Source organism: Hipposideros armiger, unplaced genomic scaffold (genome assembly GCF_001890085.2).
Source record: "Hipposideros armiger isolate ML-2016 unplaced genomic scaffold, ASM189008v1 scaffold_1161, whole genome shotgun sequence".
Lineage (NCBI taxonomy): Eukaryota > Metazoa > Chordata > Mammalia > Chiroptera > Hipposideridae > Hipposideros > Hipposideros armiger.
This window is the reverse complement of record NW_017732511.1, coordinates 108,110-130,667: the sequence shown is the minus strand read 5'-3', so window position 1 is coordinate 130,667 and position 22,558 is coordinate 108,110. Positions and strand designations below refer to the sequence as shown.

The window sequence follows — 22,558 nt, the reverse complement described above, 5'->3', positions numbered from 1 at the left end:
ATTCTGAGAAACTCAATCAATCAATACTGACTCCTTGATACTCATAATTGTATGAAGATGTAAGGAAGAAATGTCAAGTACATATATACCCATTTTAAAAGGGAAAACTTCAGTTCTAGAACTTAGTTCAAATTGGATTAAGTCCACCATCACTTGCAGAGCAGGGAATTCAACAACTAAGAAGTACATAAATGACTTCAGCAAAACCCCTGAACACTCCCTAAAGAACTAATAACAGAACCATCTGAGAGCAGGGCAGACTTCTAATAATTCAATGTTTCATCTGAATGATGATCCTTGGTATTCCAGTTCCAGTTTTGCTAGTGAGTGCCATCATCACCCAAATTCACACACTTTCGTCAACAGGAAGACACGACCCTGTGACATTCACTAAGTTTTAAAAAGATAGATGCGCTGTGAACCAAAGGGCATAAAAACTAAGCCGCTCCTTGCAATGCACGGTTCTGAGTGGCGCTCGGACACTTTCTTAGACGGGCAGTCCTACCTGTGTGTGTGTCTCGGGGCCTTCGCTGTGAGGATGGTGGCAGAACAGTTGTTTATGGGGCCCACGGCAGAGTAGCCGAGACACCCCATCTTGCTGCATTACAGCTTTACTCGTGCCTGGCACTGCTTTCTGGTTTATCTAGCAAACTGTGCCGCCTCTGATCACTGGCACAACCTAGTCTGCACAACAATCTACAAAGTCTGGGGCCAAAGGTGGGGAGGTTCTTAGTCTCAAAGTCGGGGATGACGGGGACAGGGGCTGCCTCTCCTAACTGGCTGGCCTCGCCAGGACTCAGGCTTGCCCGGCAGCAGGGCACACCGTGATGAAGCAGCTCCTCCGCTTGTTCACCTGCGGAGCACAGGTGTGAGAGAACGTGCTGCTCACTGTAGTGTTACCGTGTACCGTATGCTCAGAGTCACACTGCCTGGGTCAACTAGCCTGCCAGAGAGTATCCCAAATTCTAATTAACATACTATCCAAAACTTACCTCAAACAAGGGAGTATGTGGCACGCTTTGTTCCACAGAGCCTAATTTTTCCCAATTATCTGACCAAGAGCCTTGTTTTTAAGAAGCAAGCATCAAAACGACTGTTCCAAAGAGCATAGTCTGGAAACCCTGCCTGCCTGCTTTCTCCACATCTATGTTTACGTGTTCATAGCAAGCAGAAATTTTAATACTCCAAATGAGGAACAGGCACTTCTCTCATAACCTGGGGGGAAGGGGGGTGGGCAGAGAAGCTAGCACATTGGCTCTCAAACACCAGAACGCAGAAGGATAATCCCGTTGTTCAAAATCCTATCACAGAGCACAAGTTCCATTTCCTCCTCCAGCAGGTTTTCACCCAAGCAGATAATCAGCACCGTTTGGCTGGACTCGGACTCACCCACCTCCTCCTTCTATTAGCAAGTCTCTGTCTCTGGGGAGAAAGAGCACAGCAGCCTGGCGTCATTAGCCAAGGGGAGATCTTTTAAAAGCCCCGAGAAAAACGAATTGAACAATCTTCCCCTGGACCACTGAGAGCTGGCTCTGTGATTAATATGTGTATGGTTTAAATCCAGCCTAAACACCATCCACTAGTGATTTCTGTGCCATGGGGGGAAGGGAAGAAAGAGAGGTTTTCTATTTACTCAGGATGGGGGGGAGGGGGTCCTTGGTATTGAAATTCACTACAAAAGGTATTCAGTCACTGTCTACACCAGAGATCCTCACTAAGGGTTAAGACCAGGCTGAGATAAGTTCTCGGAGTCATATATTAGTATTCTGCACCATCACCATTTCTAAACAGTATAAACATGGTGGTCTCTATCCTTAAGACAACTGGAATCTTCAAATATCTTTATAAAAGACTCCCAGGAAAAAAAATTTAGGCTGCATCTCATCTCTGGATGATTTCTAATTCCCTCTCCCCAGGTCTGTTCTCTCCTTCTTCCTCTGCAACAGAGACTATGAGTCAGGCACACGGCCACCCAACAAGAGGCCACATATATATGCCAGCCTCTGCAGCAGCACGTTTGTCCATGTAATAAGTTTTCACCAATGGAATATGAGCAGAAGTGACACATGCCCCTTTCCTGGTCTGGGCCTTGAAACACTGGCAGCCAGAGAGGACAATGACTGAAGACCAAGGGAAGCCATCGGTTACAGATGGTACAGCCACCCACCAGTGCAGGGCCCTGACAACTATGTGGACTAGAGCACACTGACCCCACATGTGAGAGAGAAAAAAGTTACTATTTTGTATGAGACACCGATTGGGGCCCCTACAACAGCAGCTTGGTCTAAGCCTTCATGAATATGCCATCTCATTTTTAAAAAACACGTTGTGGGTACATTTTTAAGTTTGTCAAACATCTCTACATGGTATCAAATTTTTATATGTGACAATATTCTGGTTTTTAAAATGTTATAAACATATAATACACCCTCTCAAAATTATACTAATAGTTTTCAACATGCAAAAAATAATTCTTTTATCCCATTATTAAAGTGTATCCTCTTCTTTGAAAGTTGAGGACAGGCCAACAGAAGGGGATACGAGATGGAGAAAGATATAACGAAGTCAGAGGGAGGGGAAAGACAGCTTGGGGTCAGGTAAGGCCACACTTTTGCACCTGGTCACAAAGAGGTCCAAAGTCCAGCTCTGTTTCCTAGCTAGGACACCTAACCTCTCAGTGTTTCTGTTTCCTCATCGATTAAAAGGAGATGATTAGGGACATCCAAAAAAGAATGCTTGGTTCTCGTCACCAGGGCCATTGATGCGTAAGGTAGATGGCAGTTTGCTGGGGCTCTCATACCCTATGGGGCTTTTTTTTAAGTGGAGAGTTGTATACTACTTCCAACTGTAATGTCTAAAATTTCACAGATTTCAATTTAAAGCTCTAAAAAAAGTTACCACTAAATAAATTAAACGACTGTGGCATTAAGACTGAATAAATTAAAGCATTTACAGACTAGAATTACTGCTCTGAAGGACTTGATGTTGAAAAAAAGAATCGCACCAACAACTTTGTATTTGCCACAAACGAAATTCACTTAAGATCATAGAAAATCTAATTATACAAAATGAGATAATTTTCTACATTCCTGTACTACTTCCCAAAACAGCAAGAACAAAAAAAGTTATTTGTGTAATATGTGTGTTTGTGGAAAAGAAGCAAAGCAAGTCATAAAGTTTATCCAGCTGTTTTGTAGCTCGTCCTATTTTAATCTAACTGTTTATACCATATTAAATTTTTTTCTTGAAATTTCCTTTGAACATTATTTTGACCAATTGTTTTTATGGTGTATAACATTACATGATTTTTTTAAACTGGGTACGTAAGCCCTGTAGAGATACAGTTTTAGAGGTTTACCTTCCCAAAAATCGACCAGTTGCTACTATTACTGTGAGAAAGAAATCTGTTAATCATGGGGCATTTCTTTCTTTAATGAGTAAAAGCTATGCAGAGTATAACCACTAAGAAACAGGCTTCCTTCGGCTCTTAGTCAGAGAGCAGTGAAAACTGCAGATCCATCATCCTGACAACTTGCTATCAGGCAGGACCAAATGATGGTCTTGGAAATCACTCACCCAAAAGCCCAGCTTCTATAAGATGGGTAGGAAAAGATGGCTGATTATATTAATTCACTGTGTCACCACAGAGACAAGATGTCAAGTGCTAAACAACTGTGTGAGTTCCTTTAAGAACTTGTTTTGCATATACTGTGCTTCAAAGATGACTTAAGCAACGCTTATGATTCACTGGTTATTTCTGAGCATCTCATCAGAGGCCAAAATATAACTATGTTTTACCACGAGAAGCAAGATGCAGACTGACTCAGGTCGTTCTATACCTAGTAGCTTCCACTATCTTATGTGGAAGATAATGGCACACACTAACTGGCATAGCAAGTGGAGGCCAGGAAGGAGACACGGCCACTGGTGGCAGTCCACTTCATCGTAAACCCACTGCATGGCCTGACCACCGCTCTGATATGTGACACCATACTGCAACCATCACACCCTGCCTGTCTCTTACTCCTGAAAACAAATTCGAATTTTTAAAAATTCTAATTGTAAACTAAAATATTATCTACATATTTTGGAAGCTCAGTTACCATCTGAAATATGAAACAATGATGGGGTACTGGCACTACAAAAGTTAAAACCAGTTTTGGAAAACAAACTGTTCTTAGGTAAGATAATGACAGGCAAAAATCCTTTGTGGCTTTTATGAATGAATTCATTGGTTTCCCAAGAAACAACAAAACTGGTTTCAAAAGCAGATCTATAATTTTCAGTAATAAATCAGAAGCAAAAACATGTATTATAAGAAATAGTTTGATTCATTTTTCATGGAGCTTAGAAGAGACACACAGAAATGGATAAGCACAGAATTATCTTCAAAACCAGAACTCACTGAGAACAGCAAATAGCTTTGATGCGTGGTAGGCATCCAACGTGATACTTACTAGATCTAGCGCAGAGCCTCCACCAAGGTATTCCATTATTATCCATAACTTAGTATCCTACAAAAAAAACAAAAAAGGGGGAAATTACTTTAAAAACAAGCAAAACCAGAAAAACATTATAATAACCTAAGAGTATTTTTTATGATTTTGACACTGGGAAACTTTATAAATACATACATATAATTGACAAAGTGTGTCCAGGTGAGTCCTGTGCAGGAAAGCCTGCACTATGTACAAGGGGCTTTCACAGTCTGGCCAGGGCCCCTCAGCACTCCTCTGGGCAGCGTGTTCCAGACATACTGAACCAGAATCTCTGAAGATGAGACCCGGGTGGTGGGGTCCATTCTTAAACAACCTCAGTCAATGACACACAGGCACAGTAGGGTTTGAGAACCAGTCCCCAAAGCCAGTTGAGGCCAGCAGCAGTCACACAAATGCCATCCTGGATGTCGGCCAGGAGATGCCCGGAGCACACAGCCATGGAAAAAGTTACTTCCTTTCCTGTGGCCTGCAGCTCTGAGGTGCATGGACAGATTCTCTGTCCCTGTGAGCAGAGGGACAGGCAATGCTCCAAGGGGATGGCCAGCTACCATGAATGTCATAGAAAGGAAGCTGATTTCAGACACCGAAGGCTACCACAATGTCTTCAGGGAGCTTTCCAGGAAAGGAGGCCCTGTGTAACTAAGCCTTGTGTCTGTGTCCCCTGAGCCCCCACCTCACCAGCCAGGTGAGGTACCTTTGGTGACTCGGCCTTTTCTCTTTGTCTCTCATGAAGCCACTCAACTCCCAGGACTTCCAGACTTCTCTTTTAAGACAGAAATCCCAAAGTGCTACTCCCCTGAAAGCAAGGAAGCCAGCACACATGTTCACCATTTTCCCAGACGGTGTGCCTGTGTGGTGGTCAGGAATACCGGGCTTGGCCATGAGCCAGACTAGGGCCTGGATCCTAACACCGCCTCACAACCCAGGGAGGGTGTTTCCTCTCTAAGCTTCTGACTGAGTGCTTAGCCAAGTGTCAGAACGACAGCTGAAACACAACAACCCATCACAGCTCGGGGGGTGCTCTGGCCTGCTACCTGGGAGCTATGTCCGCGGGGGACTTAACACCGGCATGCTTCATTGCTAACTCAGTACTTTATGGGAGCTTTCATATGCATCAAGAGAGAATGGAAAAACAAACAAAGCCTTTCCAGGCTCTTCAGAACACCCTAAGGCCCGCCCCTCTGCCAGGCGCCCATCCACACTCTATGGCTCTAGCAACACTGACTGCCTGAGCTAGCTCTCCCGGAAAGTGGCATTTCTCAGGCCTTTTCATTTCAGCCGTTCCCTCCACCAGGAAAATCCTCACTTGCCCCATACACGGTGCAAGCTTTTGCTTTAACATCTATGGGTCTGATTTTCATTTTAGACTTCCTTGTCTGTTTCCCACCAACAGCAAACTAAGTGCCATGGGACAGTCAGTGACCGACATGCTCAAGATCAGGAAACGTTAATTATGGTGCTCTGTAGTCAGGGAAGGTAAGTTACACTGACGATGCATTCACTTCAGGGAGGCGCTGTCGCAGGCACTGCATTTGTAAAACAAATTATGTTTAAAATAAATCCTGACGTATGAAGTCAATTCTATAATATTCTAAATAAATACTCCAAGTTTGTACATAGAACACTTTCTCAAGCTCTTAAATGCCCTAATATGATAAAGACAATTTCAGTCTAGACTGGAAAAGGCATGGAAGCCTTAAATCATGGGTTTGGGGTCCACCTTATAGATACGAAGATTTTACTCCCTTAATAACCATCCAGTCACAGGCACCTGCCTTGAACAGGCTCAGTCAGCCCCTGGTTCTGATTTAAGGAGAAGTTCCTATCAGAAAGAGTCTTCTCCAACCTTCCTTTCATTTCACAAATACGCCCAATGGAAGGTTTCTCTAACACTTGCTCCTGGAGAATTTGTGTCACTCCTTCCAGGCATTCCAAAAGCATTTTGTCTGATAGAAAATGCTTTTCTGGGAAACAACCAATACCATTTTCGATAACACAGAAAATTTAAATTGTTTTTCTATAAGGGAACTTGGAACTTCAGATTTCTACTCCCGTTCCCTTTTTTACGGCACTGTTTGCCCGTTCTCATCCCTTTTATTATTTCATGGGCATTGAGGGCAAGTTTGCTAAGAGCCAGATAAGCTCTCAGCAGGCAGGTAATCTTCCTCACCCCACTGCCCATGGGCAGAGAGCTGTGCACCAAGACACCCTGGGAAGCAATCTTTGCTGACTCTGAGATTCGAGTGCCATCACACTGCTTCCTGGAACAGCAAGACACAAGTGACCACACCTCACCTGTCATGCCAAAGCTCAGACTCCTAAATCCCTACTGAGCTAACTACCAAGGAAACAAAATAACCCTTCCAAAGCAATATATTTTCTTGTCAGGGAGCCACAGAAGGGATCAAGTGACCCATTTTCAGGGGATGTCCAATGCCTCGGGGGGCATTAAAGCAACAGCAGAATAACTAGCAAACCAGGTGCTCCCTAGTGGAAAGGATAAAGCCCCTTTCACTGTGAAGACGGCATCTTCCTGGGAAGGAAGATGGAGTAAAAAGACCAGCCAGCTTCTATATCCATCCTGATTCCTCGTATCGAACATGCTGAGGTACAAACGCCATGCAAACATGAGGTCCACCAGACTCGAGGGCCCTTAGGAAAACAGCGTTAGGTCCTTAATTCAGGCCACTGCTTTTTACATTGGCTAGGTCCTATGACTAATGTGTTTTTGTCCCCAATTCCACCAGTACCATTACTGCACTAATCAGAGAATGGAATGGAAATTGCATAATGAAAGGTTCCTCTGGCCACCACCTCTTGGCTGAATTTCCTTTCCGACCTCACTGGGTATGTCATTCACTCTGGGCATGGAGACTCGGCCCCTCTAGATGTGAGGCTCCTGTGCTCTCTGCAGCTACTCCGGGCTGAGGTGCCCATGGGCAGCCGCAGCCAGGGGCCTGCAGTGGGAGGCAGCAATACACAGGGTGGGCACCTGCCTTTCCCACAGGGAGCTTGCCTTCTAGAGCTGAAGACAGATCTCCAACAATTGTCTGATGAGTTACAGCTGTCACAAGTGGGTGCCGTGAGACGGTACAGCAGGCACCTGCCAGATCTGTCAAAACCAAGCGCTTCTTAAGAAGAGCCCGAATGATGAGTTGGCACTGGGGTGAGGAGAGGAGTGTAGGGAGGGCACAAGCGGTTCAAGTGCAGGTCAGCAACCAGAACAGCCGAAGTGAAGTTACACGGCTGGAAGAGGCGACATCAAGGACCTAAGGGAGGTAGGGCACAAGGAGGGGGCCAGGTGAAGAATGACTTAAAGTAAAGCGACATAGAAAAGCCCACCTTGTATTGCCAGGGCTAAACATGTCCGACATTGTCCTCAAAGTCACTGAACGGTGCCAGAGCAGATGCTCGCTTTGGAACAGGCGCTCAGTGTGTGTGGAGAAGGCACTGGAAAGGGTAGGTAAAGGCGCCTGTGTGGTCTGGGAGAGTGAAGGCAGATGTGGCTGTGGCATCATCTGGAGAGGCTAGGGAGGTAGAAGTGACAAGACTTGGTGGGACGCAAGAAGGTCAAAGCGACTTCCGGCTTTAGCCTCACTCGAGTGAACACCTGGCAGTGCCATCCACGACAGGGAGCCTGGAGGAAGGCGGTAAAGGGTGTACAACGAGTTTGGACGGGATGACATAAAGGTGTCCACCCAACATTAGAGAGTGAGTCAATGTCCTCTTTCTTAAAAACAACAAAAAACACCGGTTTGAAAATATCTGAGAGCTTCTATTAAATTCTATGATAACTTCCAAACTTTTTGGCTTGGGGTACTACAGCCCTTCACTAGCACATGTACCCATCTATCTCATCTCATTCCCACCTGCTCTGCCCCACGTCCCTGGCATGCACCAAAGTCTAACCCCTGCAGGCTTCTGTACAAGCTGCTCCCTCTGCCAGGAAATGCCCTGCCTGCCCTGCCTCATGGAGGTCACAGCCCAGGGGGCAGCTCCTCTGAGGACACTCATTCAGGGTATCCATCTCCCTACTCCCTTCTCTAGGCCCAAATGTCCGTCCTTACTCTTCCTCCAGCCTCAGATGTCCATCTCATCTTCCATCGAAAAACGGCCATGCAGCTACATCAGGATTTCTCATCGTGGCATTCCTGACATTTGGGACTGGACAATCCTGGCCCTCTACCCACTAGATGTCATGAACACATCCCCAGTTCTGATGACCAAAAATTTCTCCAGACATTGCCAACGTCCTCTGGGGGCCAAAATCGCCCCAACTGAAAACCAATGAACTATATAATCAATGCTGATAAACTTGAAGTGTTACTAGACCAAAAGGGTTGACAAGCAACGCCCTCCTTATTCTTGGCAGTTTTGCATATACCCTAAAACCTTCAGCTAGAAGACTACCATTAATTCACCATGAGACACCTAAACTTCAGATCTCATCCATAAAAAGATGTTAATCTCTGTGTTTCTAAACCTCACAGTTCAATGGACAATAAAATGAGATAATGAATGTGAAAGCACTTTGCAAAGTTCAAGGTACTAAACACATGCAAAGTGCTATTAGCTTTATCAACATCATCACCCATAAATGCCTTAAAATAACCCAGTAAAACCAAGAGTCCAATTAACAAGACTAAGTCATATTTCTCTGCATGGGAGTTTCTGAGCAAAATAAAATTTGGAACAATGATTCATACACATCCTACACTAGAATGAAAACATAATCACTGCCCTACAAGCCTTGAGGCAAGCGTGTCTGGTCTACAGGGACACTCTTCGGCCTGTTCTCAGTGACCAAATGACCAAGCACTATCACTGCCCAGATGTAGAAGCGCTGCTCTCATAATACTTCCAAACTGTGACTTGGCGACCTGTGAGGCACTCTAAGTAAATCAGAAGAGTTCCTAAAACAAGAATCATTTTAATCAGAATAATTTCGTTTTTTTAAAAATGATCTCAAACAATGTATATCATGAATGATCCTGTGATACAATTTTCTCAGACAGGAAAGAAAATGGTTTATTTATTGAATAAAATGCAGGATTCAAAAAGCAAGAGGTACCTAAGTGTATGGAATGAGAAGCTTCTCTCACCCCTGCCCGCCCAGCTGTCTAGCCTCCACACCCAACAAGTTACCATCCATCACATCTTATGGAACCTCAGATAAATATTTTCTGCAAAATCTATAAACTCTTTCTCCCCTTTTATTCAAAAACTAACTTAACATTCCCTACATTGTTCTATACCTTACTTTTCCTTTAAGCATTCTATACCTGTCCATAAAGAACTTCCTTTAAAAAAAAAAATATATATATATATATATATATATATATATATATATATATATATAAACTCATGTGCTATTGACAACATAAATTGTTTCCATTCTTTTGCGATTTTGAGCGGGTGGCAAGATTTCCCAAATCCTGCTAGGTCAAAGGAATCAACTTGAACTTTCACAGAAAATGACAAATTACTCTTCAAAGAGGTTGTCTTAGTTTATACTACCTCCACCAGGGTATGCGAAGCTAATTTCCCCTTTCCTTAGTCAACACAGTGTAATCCAACTTTTCTTGGGTCATTGTTCCGGGCTGAATTGTGTCCCCTCCCAAATTCACACATTGAAGTCCTAAACTCCAGCACTTCAAAATGTGACTATATTTGGAGATCAGGTCTTTAAAGAGGTGATTAAATGAAGCCGTTAGGGTGGGTCCCAATCCAACCTGACTCCTGTCTTGATAAAAGGAGATTAGGACACAGGCACACCAGGGCAGAGGGAAGGCTGTGTGAAGACAGCCATTCATAAACCCAGGAGGAAGACCTCAGGAAACCAGCGCTGCTGCCGCCTTGATCTCGGACTTGCAGCCTCCAGAGTTGTGGAGAAATTAAATCTCTGTTGTTTAAACCATCCTGTCTATGGTCCTTTGTTATGGCACAAAATGAAGACAATCGTCTGTTAAGGGGGGGGGGGGGGGGAATGGAGGGAATTATTTATCAGTGCTTCTGGTCTAGTAACACTTCAAGTTTATCAACGTCAATTGTGTGGTTCACTGGTTTTCAGTTGGGGTCATTTGGGCCCCTAAAGGATATTGGCAATGTCTGGAGAAATTTTTGGTCATCAGAACTGGGAATGTGTTCATGGCATCTAGTGGGTAAAGGGCCAGGGATGCTGCTAAACATTCTAGAGTGCACAAGACAGTGCCCACAACAAAGGATTGTCAGGTCCCAAATGTCAGGAATGCCACGATGAGAAATCTCGGAGCTTATTTATCTTACTCTTATTGTAAGGTTGAACATTTTTATATATTGAAGAGTCGTGTATATTTTCTTTTCTGTGAACCTTCTATTCATTTCCTTTGTCCATTTTTCTATCAGGTACAGACATTTTGTAAATGCAGGAGCTTTTAAATTAGGAAAGTTAGCCTCCCGTAATATGAGCTGCAAACAGCATTTTCCTCATTTGCCTTTTGATTTTGCTTTTGGTAGTTTTTACTTGCTGAAATTAATTTCATGGGGATACATATCAATAATGGAACCCTTACAGGCAAAGTTGCCCTGAATTGTTTGGAACTGCTTCCTAAGAACCTGGGATTAGTGACACAGTAGGGGGAGGGGTTGATAGACATCAGCCGATAACACAAAGGTTAAAACAAGGTAAACGAGAAGAGGTATATTCCACAGAGTTTACAAAGAACAAGATCTTATAAGTAGCAATTCTAAAATGAAATAAGTCCACTTTGCATCTGCACTACATTCAGAGGCCTCCAAATTCATTAGCTGTAAAAAGGCGGAGTCCAAGAGGCTTCTACAACGCAGTAGGTGTTATTAATACAATTTGGGCTTCCTAAGAACATGGTTTATAAAGCAAAGGTACCATTCTCCTAAGATGTGGGCAAGAACACAGAATGCTAAGACTGGGTTTGAATCCTGCCTCTGATCCTTACCAGCTCCGTGACCCTGAGACCAGCCCCTCAGCAACTCCCTGACATCACAGCCCCTTCCAACTGTGCTCAAGGTACATAACATGGTTCCTGACCTCAAAAAGTTTATTTAATTGGTCCTCATCTCATGACGTTAGCATTTCTTAAAGATTTAGACATCTAATATGCACATGATGTCATTGAGGAGGTATACTGAGTAATACCTGAATTTAAGAACCTGTTCATAAAAGAAGAAGTAGGCAAATAACTACAATCAGCCAGCCTGTGCACAAGACACATAATGCCAGGGGTGCTCAGAGAGGCCCACCTGAGCTGAATGAGGCGGCGGCTCAGGTAAGGCTCCAGGAGAGAAGTGGTATTTCAGCCACACCTTGAAGGACTGTGACAAGCAGACTGGGGCAGGGGTGACAGGGAGTGTGTTTCTGGCAGACACATGGGGAAGAGAAGTGGACAGGGGGAGGGGAGGGTGATCCTGTTCAGCTAAAGCAGTTGAGAATGAGATCGACATCCTTGAATGCCAGTCAATGGAGTCTCAACTTAATTTAATAAGCAATGGGGAAATCACCAAAACTTTTAGACAGAAGGTAAATATCCAGCAATTACCAACATGACAGAATGAAAGGGGAGAGAAAGAGAGTTAAGATCAACAGGAAATCCAAGCAGAAGGTTGGGGCAAGACCAAGAGCCATTCTAGCAGTGGCGCTGATGAGCGTGTGTAGAGAAGCCAGACGTTCTGCTGTTCTGAGCCCCAGTGAGGGATGACCCCGCAAATGGGAAGGTCAGGAAGAGGGCAGCGGGGTGGAGAGGGGGAGAAGCAGAGAATGGCTCTTTATGCTTTTGTGATTTTGATGGGACATTCTGGTAGATGAACCTGAGCAGCAGCTGAAAATATGGCTTTTGAAGTTCAGGAGAGAGGCTGGGACCAGCACAAAGACGATAACTGGCACAGTGAAAATTAGTGTGGGGACCCACTCAGAACCCTGAGGTTGGTGTGAAGATTATTTTAAGCTGAAGGCATTGGAAATGCAACAGATGCAGAAAAAAGCCTTCTTGGCGTGTCCCTTATCTGACTAAAGCAGCAACTTCTCAAACAAGGGGGCCATAAATCCCCTCTTTGGGGCGGGTCTACTCTCATGGGGAACAGGATAAACCTACCATAAATCCTCCTCAGGCCCTGAAGGAGGAGAAAAGACCTTTCATATCTAGAGAGACAAACATCACAAAATTTTCTTATCTCCTCTTTGTACTTCTAAAATTCCATTTGTGGTCCCTAAGCCCATTTGTCCCTGCTAATTAAGTATGTAAGTATCTTTAATCATTTAATTAGTACGAATTCTTTTTAAAAACCTGTTTCCCTTTAATCTGTCTTTTGTCATTTTGATTTTCAGGCCCGGTAGTCAAAAAGAGGGTAGAGAAGTTTTTTCCTTCCTGACAAGTGATATATTACAAAAATTTTAACTGAAGAAAGTGCTCAGAACATATGCAAGCCACCCGGGTAAATAAAGTTCAGTCCCTATCATTTAAGTGATTTTTGGTTAATAAGCTAGCTCTATAAGGGCAGGAGACCATTAAATCCCTGAGTCACTCTTCCCACTGACTGCCCTAGTTCTCAACTGCATTTTGAAGTTCTATATTATCTCAGCAACACAACTGAGGCGGGTGGAGGAAAGATAAACAATGCTGAGTCCTGGTGGCATCCAGGGTCAAAACTTCCGCACAACCAAAGGTGGCGCCCAGGCCTGCTGGCCTTTCATTCCCCCAGGTGAACATCATCAGAACCAAGCCAGTACTGAGCATTGTGGGAAGGCTGCGGACTCTCCCGGTTCCTTGCCTCCATCCTCCAATTCAGGCCCACACAGCAGTTGTGTATCACTAATACGATCCAATGCGGGAAAAGGCCTTACATTAAAAAAAACAGAAAAATGGAATTTCTGTCAATATTGTTTGACTAGGTTACCCAGAAAGAAAGACAGGGGTGGGGACCCAGCACACGGAAGCATCCTTTGGAGGGAACAGGAAAGGGCTGTGAAGCGTCGCAGGGCAGAGGCACAGGGAGGAGACTGCAGCACAGAAAGCCTGACTTGCCTGCCTGGCTGCCGGGCAGAAATCCCGTTTGTTGTGTACCTTTTTTTTATGTGTTAGGTACTGGGCTAGACGCCTTCCATACATGTACATTATTTCCACCAGGCCTCACAGCATTCCTCCAAGGCAGCTGTAGTAGGCCACGCTCTAGAAAAGGGTCCTAGGCTGCAACAGGTCCTAGAGCAAGCGGTTCTCAACCTGTGGGCCGCGACCCCTTGGGGGTCCAACGACCCTTTCACAGGGGTCGCCTAAGACCATCGGAAAACAAGAAGTTATTTACATTACAATTCATAACAGTAGCAAAATTACAGTTATAGAGTAGCAACGAACATAATGTTATAGTTGGGGGTCACCCCAACATGAGGAGCTGTATTAAGGGGTCGCGGCGTTAGGAAGGCTGAGAACCGCTGGCCTACAGCCTTCGCTCAGCCTCACCTCCCACTGCGCCATCAGCACTCCCCTTTCCTACTCCCCTCCAAGTAATCCTGAGCCACCAACCACTCCACATATTAGGATAAGCATTTGGGGGAGGGGTCGCTGCTGAGGAGGAAAGGGGTGGGGGAAAGATCCCAGTCTTCCCTCTTATAGGTGGCCCTAAAAGGACACAGGCGCTCCTTCGAGTGAAGTCTTCTAGGATTGGAAACAAGTGCGAAACGGGAGAAAGGCCACTATGTACAAATATCAACTAAAAATAAGGTTGTGCAATAAAACCTGAAACAGCACAAAGAGAAACAAATCAACTGAAAATTACTGGATCGAATACTTAGCTCAAAAGAAAAAAAATCAAAACCAGCGCTACAAATTATCCAAAAATGTTGGAAACACTACACACACAAAATGCTACACAAAACAGCCAAAGATTTATTCAAAGAAAAATTTACAGCATTACATATTTTCATTACCAAGTCAAAAAAAGGCGGGCAGGGGGATTTAAGTGTTCAATCCAGAAGGGAGGGAGGGAGACAAACCTGAGGCACAGGGCTTTTCCTGACTTCACGGTATAACACACTTGGAGAAGGTACTGGGCCAGGAGGGTCAGATGGAGGAGGCTCCTACTAGGGAATGGACGGAACTCCTAGGAAGAGGGAGGGACTGTGGCACCAGAGCATTTCTATGTGCCAGGGATGCAGCGCTGACTGGAACAGGGAGCTGTCCTCTAATGAGAGGGCATGGCCCAACGAGGGTTCTCTCTAAAGAAGAAAAAAGGTGCTTTTGGGAATGAACGTTAGGTGTGGGAGTCTCTGCGTATGTAACACTTTTTCATCTTCTTTTCTAAGACCACCTGCCCCACCCCTAGCAGCTCTCGGGGTTGCTCAGCTCAGCTCAGCACAGCCTGCTGGAGGGCCGCGTCGGCTGTGCTTCCAGGAGGCCCCAACTTGCCTCTCTATCTGCCATGACCATCGGACAGCCTCGGCTGGGCAGAAACTCTCAGTGACGGGGATCGAAGTCGACTCTTGCTTTCATGCAGGGAGAACACAGCCAGAGCTGCCGTCCTTCCAGGCCACCTCTCATCTCCTCTGACCCCCAGGGGCCAACTCAGCTGCGACCTGGCCACTGGTCAGGACACTGAATGAAGAAGGGGAGGGCTGAGCCGTCCTCAGGACAGAGACAGCCACATTCTCTTTCACAATGGGGGGCCGACTGCAGGACCCTTTAGGAACACAACAGCCCCAGAATTTCTAGTGCCTTTCTCCTGTCAAGTAGTGAGGGTCCCACCACCACTTTACATTAGTGCAACGCAGTGGCGCTTCCCAGTTCACTTAATACCTTCATGCAAGTACTTCATGTGATGTCCCAATTATCCTGTCTGCTTAGGTAATCGGTCACTCCCACTTTACAAATTAAAACACCTGGTCAGTGGGATGGAAGGAGGGGCCTGGACTAAAACCCAGATATTTTGACATTGAGTCAGAAACCTAAACAAGAACCACAATAACAAAAATCATACACTCTAAGCAATTTCTAAAGGATTCCAGTAAGAAAAATGCTTTCTGATGTAACTACTCTTAACATCTAATTGTTTAACTGGTTTCCTTTTAGAAACCAACGAACTCTAATATGACTGACTGAAAAGTACATCAATTTACAAAATGTTTGCCTGAATCTGAGATTCACATGCCCTACTCCATCATCTCCATTTTAAGAATTCTTGTCTTAATGTCCTTTAATAAAATGAGAAGAACGCTGCGCATTCCCTGAAAAGCTCTTCTTAGGGTTGAAGTCACGGGATTGTCTCTTCTGGAAGGGGCTGTGCGCGCACGCGCACGTGTGTGTGTGTGTGTGTGTGTGTGTGTGTGTGTGTGTGTGTGTGTGTGGTGTTCACGTGTGTTTTAGTAATTGAGATGTTCCTCTCTTCCATCAACGTAAATTTGATACAACACAGTAATAAATCTGTTAATGGAAGTTTCTGTGCTGAATGTTAGCAGATATTAAGATGAATAAAAACAGTCTGCTTAAGCTGAAGGACGCTTACAAGGTTATCAGGGAAATATACTCACAAATAATCTCAATCAGAGGGGAAAGGAATAACAGAAACAAGCACGAAAAAAGTGCCGTGGGAGGTAACAGAGGAGGGGTTTTCTTTCCTCTCGCATCTATCCTCATTACAGAGCAAACGTCACAATCAATGATTACAAACCACTACATCGAACACGTTCTACGCCATAATCTTGCTATGAAGCTAACAATGTGCTCTTTCTGCAAACGTGAAACATCTCTAGAAATTACAAAATTATCCTTCTGATAGGTGAAGATCTCAATGACCATTATGCAACATGCGTCAGAAATATCAATCACAAAAACCATAAAACCAAAAGAAGTGATTATTGAGGACTTAGTACACATAATTATATGATAAAGACCCAGCCCAAAGACATCAGACAACACCAAGTCAGAGGGTGAGTGTGGCTGAGAAAGAATTAAGACTACATTGAGTTTTGCAGATTTTTTAAAAGGTGCCTTTAGTATTATAAGACAATCTACAGAATTGGTAGGTTCACAAATAATGAAAACTGTGTTTCAAATGCATGGCTGGCCAATTCATATTTATACTATTAATACCATGCGTGTAGTTTAGCCTGAAGGTAAATGGCTTTGGAAGTTAAGAGACTTTAAACACACGTGTCTGTTCGATGCTTGATTGTACTGAGGAAATGTTTCTGTGATCTCAACCCTCGGCTTCTCTTCCTTCCAACCTTTTGGCCACTTCACTAAATCTTCATTTTCTGCACAGTTCTACAGTGAACAGATAGGTACATGTTCTCGACTTATAATAAGCTTGTTAATGGTGAGCTGCTGGAAACAGTCACGCTATGCTTGGATCAGACATGCACATCCCAGGGCGCCCTCACTGCAGTCAGGCAACAGGGGTCTCATGCCCCAAGGCTGGCGAGCACACACGTGCTTCCTGCCCCCACATCCAACCACTGCGTGAACCACTGCCAACCCTGGCTCTGTTTCTGCCTCGGTAAGGAAGGCCCTGTCACAGCCTATTAAAACCCACAGTGCTTGATTACAGACTCCTAGAAAATAGCCAGCCTAATTGCTCTGTCTAGCACCTGGCAAATGGTGGTCAGTCAGTAATGATCATGACGTCGTGTTACTGCCAGGCAGAACTCAATAATAGGGCTTGGTTCTAGCAGTCTATTTTTCTCATTTTGAAGCAGATGTCTTTATTTACCCAAATGCCTAAAAGTCATGCTGTGCTGCATGAACTACTGGACAAAAGAGTTTATTTACCTCACAGGGAATCAGTCTTCTCTTTCATTACATACCAAGTAGTCCTTCATTACATAATTTGTGATGTATATCACACCAGCTTTTAGAAATTTACTTGGAAATACAGAAGTTTTAGAACTGAAAGCATATGGTATAATTAGTTGTTTTATCTAAATACATCAGCTGTGTTTAGATATTCCAGAAGGAGATTGAAATATGCAGAATGTGTATGTTCAGACAAAGAGAACTAGAAATACAATTAATACTTATTTTAAATTATAGGTAGCATTAGCCAGGAAACAGAGTTGAGTTTCTTTCTGGTGAAGTAAAATATTTAGCCTAATTGAAATTTTAATTCATTCAACTTTCTGGATAGAAAAACACAAAATGGAACTGCCAAATGTCTTCAGGGACTTTCAATTACACTAGGACAGTGTGTTCGGGAGAGAGAGAGGAATCCACAGTCCCCATCCTCAGAAACATTTCAAAGCAGATCTTTTATATTATCTTTGGCACTGTGTCTACAATTTTCTTCCCATGATTGATTGTGAAATGCAATGTATTCCCTTGTGATTCCAAAGCAAGATTTACTTGCAGATTTGTTTGGTCCACCCCCCGAAAGTAAGTGGTTTTGCTTTTACCCACGGTCACCCTGAAGTCCAATACCACGGGCTCCATGTATCTTTTCTATTTTTCCCAGAAACACGAGAACAGATACTTGCATACTAAAAATGACTCTCCGAGAAAACAGATGTGCCTTCTCCCTCTCCCAGAAGCTGCAGCTGTTCCAGACCAATGGGGAGGGCAGCAGATGACTTTCAAATGGCAGGGGGAAGCCTTGGAGGACGGCTGTCACTGTGTGGGTGCCCGTGGAAGAGGAAGGGAGTCCTAGTTGTTCCAACCAAGAGCCCACTTAGCTGAGTGACTGCCAGATGAGCAGCCATTGATGCAGGGAAAGGATGACTCGGGGCGGGGGCAGTAGGCATGCTCACAAGCACCGAAAACATCCTCTCTCAAATCTGGAATCAACAAACCTTGACAAGGCAGCAAATGTGGAAGAGATCCCAACTTAAGTCACAAGGATCAAGCTTTTGTTTATTACTCAGAGAAAGGAAATGCTCAAAGAAAAAAGAAGCCTGACTACACTGTGACGTCAGATGCAGGGCACAGGGCTACTGCACAAGACAAAAGCTACTGCTGCCAGTTCTCTGTGTGACCAGGAACAGAGGACTGAAACAGGTCCGCATCTATTAGACCCCAACCCGCCCTGCTCCTAAGACAGGCTCTGCCCTGGCCAGCACCAGTGGTCTCCTCTGAGTGTCTATCAACAATTTGGCAGCTTTTGAAGCTGTGCCTCCCCCTCCACAAAATAAAAAATCCAATTTACAAACATTTGGGAAATTACCACTCAAAAAAGGTTTTAAGGAGTGTGCATCTGATGTCTATTAAAATGTGCATAAATTTCTTCTCTTTTCAGAGACTCTACTTACTATATTCACATCCTTAAATGGAATCATAAACCCAAAACCCATTGGCTTTAGAGAAAAGATTAATAAAAGCCAATAAACAGTGAAAACAGAAATAAGAAGCATAGAAACAGGACAGCTATTTGGAAGTAACCCTGAAATCAAAGTAAGTAGCCAAAAACCTAAGAAAACCACCCAAAGGAATCACAAAATGATGATAAAATGGACAAAGCAAATCACTTCCTGGCACACATTCCACTTTCCCTTCCAAATTTTAATATACTACAAGTATAACAATGTTAGGGCGAGCATTTCTAGAAGCAACAAGCATATTCCAGATTACTCCCAACTCCCCCAGACAGGCTGTGGCACAGGCCAGGGAAGCAGGTGAGTCCCAGGTGGGAGTGAGTATTCCTTACCTGCCAGGCTGCTCCCCAGGTCTTCCTGGCCCACCGTGTTCTACCTCCAAACAGCCAATGCGCTTCCTGCCTGCCTTCTTCAGGTCTCTGCTGCAAGCCCCCTCCCCAAGACCCTGCCTGACCGTCTATTAGAAGCTGCAGCCGCGCCTGCCCCTACGACACTTGCTGGGGTAAGGTCCACCATGCGTTTTGTGTATCGGTTTGTGGTCTCCCTCCTTGAGTTCCATGAGGACCATCAACAAAATCATTTTTGCACATTTCTTTTTCCCACACCTGCCAGATCAACAAAAAGATGCCAGATGTTTTCTGGCCGCCTAATTTTACTTTCCATGCCACAAAAACAGTGATGACGCCCCCACAGAACCCAGGATTCCACAAATCAGAGGCTAACACTTCTTTTCCTAGTTTCACACTGTTTACCTCAAATTATATGCCATGGTCTTTGGGGGAATTGAACTGTATAAAATTGAGGGCCCCAGAGATACAGGTGGGGGTCCTTTTGGCAACTCTCACAAAGGTAGCTCTGCCCACAAACACATCAGGCTCCTGCTGGCCTTTACCCCTGAATTCTGTAGACCATCCAAACCCTGGCCCTCAGCCTGCCTGGTGGTTTGGATAAATGGAGAGGAGGCTCTCTCCTCCCATCCCTAGAGAAGAGGTGGGCCGATGACGGGATGTGTAGAGAAGCCAGCACTGGACGGAACATGGCCCGAGAAGGACAAGTGCTTGGAACTATGTCGTTCTGATTTCTCCTGAAGTAATCCACATCCCTCAGTCACGCTAGCCAGAACGGTCAAAGGGAGCGAGCTGCACAGAGGCTGGAGGACCAGGTCGCCTCGGTGAGCTCACAGTCAGTTCCCAGTCCCCACACTGCAGTATGTAAGGGCCACCAACAAGCAAGGGAGCATCAGGGTCAACAATGCGGAAGAAGGCTTGTCTTTCCCGTCTCACACCCTTCAAAGGGACAGGAGGAATCACCTGCTTCAGTCACCTGGAGAGCCACAGGAGACACCTCCACAGGAGCTACTTGACAGAAAGGGGAGGGAAAACAGGACGTGAGGAGCCACTGAGGCATCCCAGGCAGCTGTTGGTAAAGAATGTTCCGGAATCTTTGTCTCCAGATTTTCTCTCTCCTAGAGACCACCAGTTGATTTCATGAGGGCCTTCAACACGGCTCCTCTGAAAACAGCTTCAAATAAAGGCCTCTGTCCTTGACATGCTCACTCTTGCAAAGCACTGAACACATTTCTAAGGTATCATCAATGCAGAGACTAAAGGAGATCTGGCACCACAGGATTTTAAAATGGATGCTTCATAAACACAGCCAGGCCACTGCCCAGAGATCCCAGTTCAAGGCTGGGACAGGGCACATGCCGTTTTCAATACCCCAAATTTTTAAGTTGTTACCTCTGGGTTAAATAAGCACCTTCTAATCTATCCCTTTGCAATGGGAACTTTTGATTCACTGAGACGCAGCCCATCAGAGAGAAGCCTTCACTGCTTTGGGCATGCTGGTTGTGGAGTTCCGTGGGACATTTCAGGGGAGCTGTCTGGCAGATGCCTCCATAAGTGGATCTGTGGCCCAGGGGGCGTCCAGACCTGGAGCTGAGATCTGGAAGGTTGGGCAGCAGTTAAAGGATCAGACTAGATGAGCGTGCAAAACAACAAGCAGGAAAAGCAAGCCAACCACCAACAGTAACCAAGTTTGTAAAGAATGGCGAACGGAGACACTAGAAGTTCTGATCAGAGAAAGGCTGTTGTGTTCCCCAGACCTGAGGTCAGGGGCCATCACTGCCCTGCCCACTGCTGCACTCCAGCAGCCACCAAAATAGCTTATTAACATTCAAGTGCTCGGTAAACAAAGGAAAAGTGAACCACAACCATCTGGGGCAGAGGAAATCTTAGAAATATCTTCAGAAAGATTTCAAGAAAAATTGAGACAAAAAGATTTTCGGGTAACATGGTATTCATCAGTATCCCCTCAGTCCCCCAGTAATTTCTGTTCATTAAAATTTTAACAGGGGGCCGGCCGAGTGGCTCAGTTGGTTAAGAGCGTGAGCGCTGAGCAACAGCGTCGCCGGTTCAATTTCCACATGGGCCAGTGAGCTGCACCCAAGCTGAGCTGCCGCTGAGCTGACAACAGGCGGTCGGATGGCTCAGTAGTTAGAGCATGTGCTCTTAGCAACAAGGTTTCCAGTTTGACTCCCACATGGGATGGTGCACTACGCCCACCTGCAACTAAGACTGAACATGGCACCATGAGCTGAGCGGCTGCGAGCTATCAACGGGCAGCGGGATGGCAATTGGACTTGGAGCTGAGCTAGCTGCGCCCTCTACAACTAATACTGAAGGACAACAACTTGGCTGTTCCCCTTCCCCAATAAAATCTTTAAAAAAAAAAATTAACCTACTGTAGGTTTCAGCTCACGATTTTGTGTGTATTAACATTACTTTGTTTCCTAAGGAACGGGACGTGCCCAAATGCTTTACATCATATTTTCTCTCAAATTGCAGAGTACCACTCAGAAACTATTTAATGGAAAATAAAACTATTTAAAACATTAACATGCTAATTCATTAGTTGCCTTTTATTTAATGTTTCATGGTCCTCTGTCATTTCATCCAATTTTTAAAACACCAACATTTTAAGGAATGCTTTTCAAAAGATAGCCAAATAGCAGACAAGCAGCAGAAAGCTGTTACTTAGTGCTAACTTGGCATCTCCAGACTTAGGTTCTTAACCACGTGATGTTTCCTAAGGCTCATCCACCCAAGCTGCTGACTGGAGAACTGCTTCAAGAGCGATTTGCCAGGGACTTGGTACAGAACTGAAATGTACCATTAAAAATGAGAGAGAGAATAAAAGAGTGGAAGGTCCCACAATGAAATACATTTGGGAAATGCTGTATATTTACCTCCTTTAGAGTCTCAAAAGCTCTGAGTACTGTAACAGAAACCTGCTAAACCAAACATGTCCAAATTTATTTCATCAGGTAGCACCTTCTCAGATCTCCAAGAACAGCAACTCTTCCAGAAACGCTACCTGAGCTCAAACCTACCTACAGAGCTGTCCATCAGCCAGCCAGCAGCTCACCAGTCAGTCTGACACCCTTTGTGCAACACCTCCAGTCAGGCCTCACCCCACTTCCTCCCCGTCCATCCCACCATCATGGGGCCCAATTATGTGCCTGTGATAATAGTGAGATTCAGGAGACAGGGAAAGACTGTGTAGGCAAATTTCTTCAAGAGACTTATGAGAACAATGGATGCTCATGTTCTTTTAATTACACATCTAGAGTCCTAAAGTCACACACCTCAATGTCTTCAAGTACCATCACCTTTTCTTACTAGATATGCTAAGTAAAACAGGCATATCAATGTTCAGACTAGCCAACACACTGTCTTTCTAGAACCATTCCAGTCAC

At 44.7% G+C, this 22,558-nt stretch overlaps 1 protein-coding gene across 1 annotated transcript in view; it reads right to left on the bottom strand.

Moving 5' to 3' along the window:
- Positions 1-22,558, bottom strand: part of STK24 (serine/threonine kinase 24) — a 69,573-nt gene that overhangs the window by 28,759 nt on the left and 18,256 nt on the right. The window contains exon 3 of the mRNA XM_019632671.1: positions 4,458-4,514. Coding sequence (XP_019488216.1) covers positions 4,458-4,514 — 57 coding nt within the window. The remainder of the gene's footprint in view (positions 1-4,457; positions 4,515-22,558) is intronic.